The following is a 9466-nucleotide window of genomic DNA, read 5'->3' as shown; positions in this document are numbered from 1 at the left end:
GGGGGGGGGGTCTTACAGTTGTAGGGTTTCTATTTTATGGTTCTGTGAGGCTACAAAGAGAGGTCGTGTAATGTTTAAGGGTTATTGTACTTACAAACTTAGGGAGGCTATACCCTCCAGGCTCCAACCTTCCCTTCTTGTATGGGAAAGGAGAAGATACTCTGTTGCATAAAGTACACCCATTGAACCTCCATCACACTGAGCCTTATTTCTTTATTTCTTTATTTTTTTATAAAAAAAAATTGCAACCCTTCTCTTGAATTTACATTATGAGAAAAACCCAGATTTTATTTTTTTAAAAATAATAATAAAGATTGAATATTTATGAAGGGAAAACCCATAATTAATTTGAATCTTTATTATTTTCACCCACATTTTTTTAATTTTTTGGTAAAAAAGATAGCAACCCTTCTCTTGTATTTACAATATGGGAAAAACCCAGGTTTTATTTTTCAAAAAATAATAATAAGATTGAATCTTTATGAAGGGAAAACCCATAAATTTTTAATTATTTGAATCTTTATTATTTTCAACCAATTTTTTTTTTTTTAATTTTTTGGTAAAAAAGATAGCAACCCTTGTATTTACAATATGGGAAAAACCCAGATTTTATTTTTAAAAAATAATAATAATAATTGAATCTTTATGAAGGGAAAACCATAAATTTTTTATTATTTGAATCTTTATTATTTTCACCCAATTTTTTTTTTTAATTTTTTGGTAAAAAAGATAGCAACCCTTGTATTTACAATATGGGAAAAACCCAGATTTTATTTTTAAAAAATAATAATAATAATTGAATCTTTATGAAGGGAAAACCATAAATTTTTTATTATTTGAATCTTTATTATTTTCACCCAATTTTTTTTTTTAATTTTTTGGTAAAAAAGATAGCAACCCTTCTCTTGTATTTACAATATGGAAAAAACCCAGATTTTATTTTTCAAAAATAATAATAAAAATTGAATCTTTATGAAGGGTTACTAAAGGAACATTCATATCAATTTAAATCTTTAGGGTTTTATAAACCCTAAATGGGTTATTAAAACTGATTATTTATATTTGGAAAAAAAACCCCATTGTTATTGTTTAAGGTAAAAAAACGATCATTATTTTAATTTTGATAAAATTTGAGGGGTTGGTTGCAATTTTTTGTTCTAATTAAGGTTTGAAGAACAAGCTTTGTCCAAACCCTTTTCTGCTCATTACAGGTTTGTTGGGTTTGTCTTAAAACTTCTCTTATCAGTAAATAAAATTAAAAAATTAAAAAAAAAAAAATTACTGTCCCTTACTGATTAATCAACTGAAACCCAGTTTTGATTGATGCCTTGGAACTTGATTTAGGGTTTTCCCCACAGAAACCCCAAATCTACTTCTTTAATTTTTTTTTTAAAGATAATTAATTAATTATTTATTTCAATTTTAAAAAAAAATTGATTAAATTCAAAAGCTGTAAAAAAATATTTAAATGTACGATATTGAAGTCTAGTTCAATATTAGGGGACGGCAGATTATTTTGTATAAATTATTTGAATATTTCCTAACTTTATTATTTATGACAACGATATAAATCTTTTATGATTCCAAAAATGATATTTAATATCATTTACCGACTACTCTACAAATAGATAATATATATATATATATATATATATATATATATATATATATATATATATATATATATAATAATAATAATAATTAATTAATTAATTAATCCATATTACCATTAATAAAGATTAAATAAACCCTAAATTTAATTATTCATACATTCATGTTACAAATTAATTATGGTTTATCAAATATAAAATCTAAGAGAACAACAATTTTAATGAGAAAAATATAGCCGTTATTGGTTAAGCTGCCATATTTAATTATACTAATTTCACAATTAAAAAATTAAGACTAATTTTAAATTATTAAAAATAAATTTGAGAGTATTTGAAATAAGACAAGATTATTTTAAGACCTAATACAAAAACATAATAAGTTTTATTAAAAATTGAGTGCGTAAATTTATAATAATTAGTTACTTGTTTCGAGTGAGTATTTATTGTCACCACAGACTAATACAAGTCCAGAAGTGAGTATATACTATTACTACGTATTAACGCAAATCCTTTGAACAGTAAAACATTTGTAACCATGAAGTTCATATGATTAAGTCTTTGAAAAAGAAGGTATACCTCAGTCTTATATGTAACAACTTTCATTTTTTTTTTAAACCCTTCTTAGTTATCCTATCCCTAGGATCGCTCTAATTTGGATGTGATCTCGGTTCATTTACGTACCTCTTATTTACTCGGGTGTCACATGCTCACTGGTTTTCACCTTGGTTCATTCCCAAATCACGTCTTATTAGGAGAGGTATTGGTCTGGTATCATTTGTAATGGTATGTGACTCCAGCTCCTGAAGAACAGATCATTGTATTTTCTCGTTCTAACTTCTTACCCATATTTTACCATTTGTTCGGAATTGTTGGGACGTAATTTGTAAACCCTAGAGAAGAGATAAATCCAAACTTAGGAGAGAGAGTGAGAGAGAGAGAGAGAGAATGATAAGGTGTTGTGGAAGAAAAGAAAGGAAAGATAGAAGATAAGACGGACATATATTTTGTGTTGTAGAATCTGTTGGATCCCTTTTTGTTTAGTCACTTCTTCTTCCATTTGTTTTCATTCACCATACACATTTATGCCAAACCCATAATCATTTTTAAATGTCATTTCATTTCATTTCATTTCATTTCTATTTTATTAATTCTCTCTCCTCTCTCTCTCTCTCTCTCTCTCTTATTTAATGCATATATTCCCCAACCTATCAATTCCAACCCAATGATTTAAGTGTGGAATTAGGGTTTATTTTCCCAACTTCCAAGAAGATGTTTTTATGATCTTTGTTACACAGTCCCCCCTGTCCCACATGTACCTCTAATTAGGGTTTTTCTGCCCCTATCATTTTTTAATTTTTGTTCTAATTTTGTTCATGTTTATAAAAAACTAGTTAATTATATGTAATTTAATTAGTTCGAGTTATATTTTGATATAATTGGGGCGGCAATTACTTTCTACGAACTAACAGGTTATAATTGAGAACTATAATTAATGAATGTTGAAATCTCCACGTTTTTTCTTGTCTTTTCAATCTTATATGGAAGCTTTTTCATTGTAAAGCGAACCTTCACAATTAGTGAAGAAGTGTAATGTTCATTGTTCGATATAATTGGCCACATTGAGGGATAGACCGTGTAGTGAAGGGCAAGTATGCGTATAATCAATGAGTTCAAATGGACCATGGACTAAATGGCTGTTGCTCGACAGGGCTATGTTTAGAATTATTTGTTGAAGTTGTGAGATGTAAAAATGTACGAGTAAAGGAGTGTTCCACCTTAGAGGGAAGTACGTACATGAGTCTTGATGGACAAAGTGGAAGCTAGAATGTTAGCTTAAGTAACGCAAACTATAGGACTCGTCCACAAAGGATGTAGTCCATGGATAATAGATGAATACTCACGTATTACTCTTTTATTGATCTTGAAAAACGAAAGAGACTAAGTTTGCTGGAAAGATGGATATCGATTCAAGGACGCAAGATATCCCATCTTTTTGGAGTGAGAAAGGGTAGATAACATTTATGAAGCCAACTATCGAGTACTCGAGATTGAAGTAATACATGGTCGTCTAATACAAAACTCAAACGAGGTGATGAATTGTAAAGTTTTATTGTGTTTATATATATATAAAAAAAGAACATGTGCATGTTTTTTAGTACATAAAAATGATCTAAAAAACAATGAAGGGTTGTTGTTTTTTTGTTTATGGGTAAACGTGAAAACACAGAGCTTCTCCTTGAATTCATCCTGTTAACTGTCTCATTCCTTTCTCCAATTCCAACTCTCTCAGAGTCTCTCTCTCTCACCTTTTAAAGATTACATAATTTGTTTGATTTTGACATAACCATCATGAGATATGCCTTTCCTTATCATGGGGTTTACCCTAAAAACAACACAAAGATCAAATTTTGATTCTTTTTTCCCCTTAAAAAAAAAAAAAAAAAAAGGAGAGAGAGAGAGAGAAAACCCTGAGCAGCTTACCTCATGGGGGGAGGGAGTCCCTTTGGTTGTGGGGCAGTAGTCCTAGCCTTTTGGTACACTCACCCCTTTTCTTCCGGGTAATAATCATCAATCTCTTTTCTCTCTTCCTTTCTCACCCATATCACTCAACATACATCACATTCTCTCTTTCTTAAACCCTTCACTTCTAAGGATAGAGACTTGTAACCACATAAACAACACCCTACCCACAATTACTCACTACTTGTAGAAACCAACCAAAGCACGTAGTACGTGCGATGATGCAAATGGAACATCTTGTTCGAGATGATAGTTCAGGAATGATATGAATTATCAACTTTTGAGTATAGCTCAATGTGCATTATATACTTCCGTTGGGCTTTCGGTAAGTTAATCCGAATATTCATATCAACCCAAGAAGATCATATCTAGAACTTTGGTTGTTTCAATTTGTTGCAGAGGTCTGAGTTTTTTACTGATAAAGAAGAGTCCAGTGGCTTTGTGAGGAAACAGGCCCATTTTAAACTTCCATGCAGAGTAGCTTTTTTCGATGATGATTTATGGTCCCATCTGAAATATTGTACAATTCAGGAAGTAGCTTTTAATGTAAATTTACCTGAACGAACCAAATCTCACTCCTGTAAGTTCAACGATTCATGTTCATGTTCATGACACAGTTGGAGAAGATTCAAAAATAGCCTCAATTTTGACTTTATATAAGATAAAACAACGGAAATATACTTGGAAATCTTAATCAGCCCGTCACCTGGAGCATAGAATCAATGAATCAATATGGACACAAATTAAGTCGTTCAAATATCCCGACGAACACCTCCCTCGTCTTCTTCAAGGCAGCTTCAAAATGTTTGATCTGCAGCATTGTTAGATTTGACAATTTTGCTCCCATGGTTGTGCTCGGGATCGATCCATCGGGTGTTCCAAAGTGCAGAAACTTGAACTTCACATCATTTTAGTAACGACTACGACAAGTATGACAGCATCTAAACGTGTTAATATATTCTTGGTACACAAACAAATAAAATCTCATATGGCAACATGATACAGAAATTGCACTCAATCACCTTGTAGCGCTTCATAAATTACTCTTAACACCCAACTTCTGATGCCAAATAAAAAAAATGATGAAACAGGACTGTTAAATGATGCTACCTTCAGCTGTCTTCTAGATTTACTCTGCTCCTCCTATCCGACGACGTGTACCGAGCCCTACCTGGATTCCGTGGCTCAAATTGAGTGTCACTTCTGTTTCCAGATCCCCTGGTTCTCATATGACCACCACCGCGCCTAAATGGCTGCCTCCTTATTTCCCTTTCTGATGATACAGGAGAAGTTGGTACATCATTTTTACTTGCTTCGTAGGGCAATGGTTGGATTCCCTGCAAATCCGGTTCTGGAGCATACTCAATTGGCCTTTTGGACTCATCTATTCTCCTAAATGTAATTGATATCCTAGAAGGATCAGAAAAGAAGCGAGTAAGGTTGGATAACATCATGCGAGTAAAGGTCTTGGCTTAATGGAACTCTGTGTACAAGGGACCTCCTGAATTATACCTCTTTGTAGGGACTGCAGGTACACAATGTCTAGCAACATCGGCACTATTTCCATTCAACACAAGAACAGACCTGGGAGAAAATGAAAAACAGTAAGATTCGAATCAAATGCAATTGACAACCTCCGGAGATGGAAATGGGGATTGGGATTTTCGTACCCGACAGGCAGGGGGATTGCAATCGGCCCAGAAAATTGACCAGGACCTACGATAGAAAGGTTTGTTCCAAAAACAATATTGCATTCACTGAGGAACGACACAGTGCAAAACGGTCGAACAAAATCATGGTTGTCAATATGGGGAGGAATACAGTCCCCTTCGTCATAGATGTTCACAATGCAACTATCAGGAACACATGTTGGAGGAATCACATGCCATCTCACCAACCTTCTAATGATCACCTTAAAGAGAGAAGGAATTGAATCCACAATTTCACTTTGAAGAATTCCAGGAGGGTTGCCATTTTTATCCTGTCGTCATAATTTTTCTTAGAATGATTTACCCTTTTTTAAACATGATGCTCTGATTAGGGATACCTAACCGAACATCCCAATTGGTCGAACGTCAAAAATGTAAACTTAAATGCAGTTCAAAAGAACCACACAAACTTAGCAATTAGATAGACTCACAGCTGCATAATTGTAACAGCACCCAAACTGCAGAGTTACACGTCCCTTTCCCTTCATCCATTTTTTGGGAGCAGAAAATGTTCGTTCTGCAGAAAAAAAAAAAAAAAGAAAAAACGATTCAGGTGTTGCATTCGAGTCACTATCATGTTTGTTGTACAGAAAAGAAATTCAAAGAAGTAGAAACCAAGTATGGGGACGATGGAGAAACAATAGCATGTGTTCTCGCTATATCTGAAAATTGATTCCACACCCATACAGAGACTAAATTTTTCAATGTGCACCATGAACTATGAAGCCTCTAAATTTGATAACCAATCAGCAAATGAAGGCAGAGAAAATGCGACATGAACACAAATGAAGACATGAACACAAATGAAGGCAGATACTGTGCTCAAATTTTCTTGGTGACTTGGTTTCAAGACAATATGCATCATGAACTATGAAATCTGTGAGTTTGATATCCAATCAACTAAAGAAGACAGAAAATGGCTGTGCTCAAATTTCCTTGGTGACATGGTTGAAGAATTATTCTAATTCCACTTAACAAAAATAAAAGCTGCTACTGGTTAGCTTCCTCACAATTCTCAGTTGTTTCCCCTAATCTGTTTGTAAAGGAATATGCCGAGAAATTTGTTATATTAGTAGCAAAAGGATTCAGCACACTTAAGAAGGATAATAACCGAGATGCATGAACTCAAGGTCTAACGAACAGATTTTAAGATATAAATCCAAGAGAGCTACTACCCTACAAAATCACCCCGGTAGGCTATAAAAATGCAAGGTAATAAGGGAATATCACGTTAGTGAAAAGAGAGAGCAAAAGGGAAAGCAGTGATGTGAGATCCCACATTGGTTGAAGAGGAGAACGAAACATTCATTTATAAGGGCGTAGAAACCTCTTCCTAGTAGACGTGTTTTAAAACCTTGAGGTGAAGGCCTTGAAGGGAAAGTCCAAAGAATATAACATCTGCTAATGATGGGCTTGGGTTGTTACAAATGGTATCATAATAAGACACCGAACGGTGTGCTAGCGAGAACGCTGGCCCCCAAGGGGGGTGGATTGTGAGATCCCACATTGGTTGGAAAGGGGAACGAGACATTCCTTTATAAGGGTGTGTAAACCTCTTCCTAGTAGACGTGTTTTAAAACCTTGAGAGGAAGCCCTTAAAGGGAAAGCCCAAAAAAGATAATATCTGCTAGTGGTGGGCTTGGGCTATTACAAGTGAGTCAGGAAGAAAGCAGTCATTAAATAGGTAGATTAGGAAGAGAGTGACCCTCTCATATTATCTGGTTTGCTTATGTGGAATTCGCACTCAGAAACTTTCTAAGAATAGATTTTGGCCTTTTCTGTTCTGCTACTATCAACTACCAGATCAAATACAACTATTCTTATAGCCTAGGCTCCGAATGCTAATGCCACTCTCTAATTAACCACACCACAGACTAACTCCATTCAATACAAAACATTTTACGAGATTATACGAGATTACACGAGCATCAATAGTAGAGCCCCATTAACCAGATTATCCAAGGAATATAAGGCTTGCGTCCTGAGGTGAGGTTTAAATTTTAGCCTCAAAGAGTCATAAACATATAGCAGGATAGCAGGTTAGGTAAGCCAATCACTCAGAATAAAGAAAAACAATATGCAGAGGGGAATGATACCTCTTAATTCTCCCTTCATGCCCATCTCCTGTAGTGCATAAACATGATCAACTATTCTCTTCTGTTCTGCAGCGCTAAAAATGCCTGTATGAAGCTCAAGTCCTTCAAGAATGTTTACAAATTTTCCTTTAAACCTCTCCAAACAAATAAAATCTTTCTTTCGTCCAACACTCATGAACCTGATGTACTCTCTTTGCTCTCTAGATAGCTTAGGCTTCTCAATAACCTTCGATATTGTTAATTTCCCTGCGTTCGCATTGACTAATCTTTTCTCTGTTTCGCACTCATCTTCCTCTTCTTCTAGTTCATCCTCCTGAGTCATGTCGGCCCACGACAATCGAGGCCCTGATGTCTTGGTGGAATTTAATTTAGAGGATGGCTCACTAGAAGAAGTTTCAGGCAATCCATCAGCTTCATTCCCTTCATTTATGCCATCCTGCCAACTCCCTAATGAATTTGTTTCCGCTTCATCTTTCCAACTTCCCAGAGAATTTGCATCACAAGCATCATCCTCATTCCCATTACTCTCGTTCATGGCTTTCTCTCTTAGGGGAGGCGCAGAACTCGAGTCCTCGTCGGGATGGACAGCTACAATATGATCAAATTCAGCAATTACATCAGACAATCCTCATGATTAAACAGAGAAATCATCCAAATTATCCGAACCATAGGGACAGATAATGTAAACTACAGTAGACGCCTCACTATTTTTAGCAACATAACAAATCAGAAAGTCCGAATGCAGTAATGCTTAAAGAAGTATGCAAGAACAGTAACAAACTACACACATACACTAAATTATTCTAAAGAATCTAGAATTTTAGATGGAATAATTCATCAAGAACAATAGAAAGCAACAACAGAATACCTGGATCAAGGGCGCGGATTCGATCCGAGAGCAATTGCGTGCAATCTTGACAGAGATCTCTGGAAAGAAAGGGAAGCCAAGTAGTAAGAAACTCAGAAGCGATCCGTAGCTCTGAGGGCTTGTAATTTTGAAGAAAAGGGTCTTCCAATTTGAGGTGCTGATGACTAATCGCCATCGGCAAGTGGCGGGCAATCAATTGTGAGCGAGGGAAATGGTGGCTGTGAAGGTGTTGTTCAAGAAGCGAGAAATCGGTCAGAGCAGAACCGGAGAACTCAAGCGAAGCGATGGGGCTGAAAATCAAAATTTTGGGAAACTTCGTTTGTGGACCGCAGAATTTAGAGCGAAATTGCGAATGATTTCCTAATTGGACATCGGTAGATGAAGATTTTTGAAGAGATGTACAAAAAACTGGATCAGATTCTCTCTCGGATCCGGTTTTAGATTCGGATTCCTTTCTTAATACGGTTCCTCCAAATTTGGGCCAATCCAAATATTCATACATACATACATATATCATTCTTTTTAATTTGAGATAAGAATATAGATATTTTAAAATTCAGAAAAAAAAGATAAATAATCATTATTTTTCAATATGTATTTGGTAAAAAAATTAAGATTAATAAATACTTAGTTGAATAGATATTTTAACCATGATTTCGTTTG

The 9466-nt window shown here is 34.7% G+C and overlaps 1 protein-coding gene across 1 annotated transcript; it reads right to left on the bottom strand.

The window, feature by feature from the left end:
* Positions 1 to 4705: 4705 nt before the first annotated feature.
* LOC111781804 lies at positions 4706 to 9267 on the bottom strand. Its single transcript, XM_023662510.1, has 6 exons — positions 8804 to 9267; positions 7936 to 8523; positions 6271 to 6356; positions 5801 to 6111; positions 5643 to 5714; positions 4706 to 5540 (listed from the first exon to the last, which is right to left on the bottom strand). The coding sequence occupies exons 1-6, from the start codon at positions 8976 to 8978 to the stop codon at positions 5243 to 5245; spliced, it is 1530 nt and encodes a 509-aa protein (XP_023518278.1). The 5' UTR covers positions 8979 to 9267; the 3' UTR covers positions 4706 to 5242.
* Positions 9268 to 9466: the final 199 nt, after the last annotated feature.

Source organism: Cucurbita pepo, chromosome LG19 (genome assembly GCF_002806865.2).
Source record: "Cucurbita pepo subsp. pepo cultivar mu-cu-16 chromosome LG19, ASM280686v2, whole genome shotgun sequence".
In the NCBI taxonomy this organism is placed as follows: domain Eukaryota; kingdom Viridiplantae; phylum Streptophyta; class Magnoliopsida; order Cucurbitales; family Cucurbitaceae; genus Cucurbita; species Cucurbita pepo.
Note: the sequence above shows the minus strand (reverse complement) of the source record. Positions and strands in the feature narration are given on the sequence as shown.

Coding starts and splice junctions, on each gene's coding strand:
- LOC111781804 (XM_023662510.1), bottom strand. CDS start 8,978: ATGGCGATTAGTCATCAGCACCTCAAATTGGAAGACCCTTTTCTTCAA. Junction 8,524..8,803: donor AATCCGCGCCCTTGATCCAG/GTATTCTGTTGT, acceptor ATCATATTGTAG/CTGTCCATCCCGACGAGGAC. Junction 5,541..5,642: donor CCTGCAGTCCCTACAAAGAG/GTATAATTCAGG, acceptor TGATCCTTCTAG/GATATCAATTACATTTAGGA.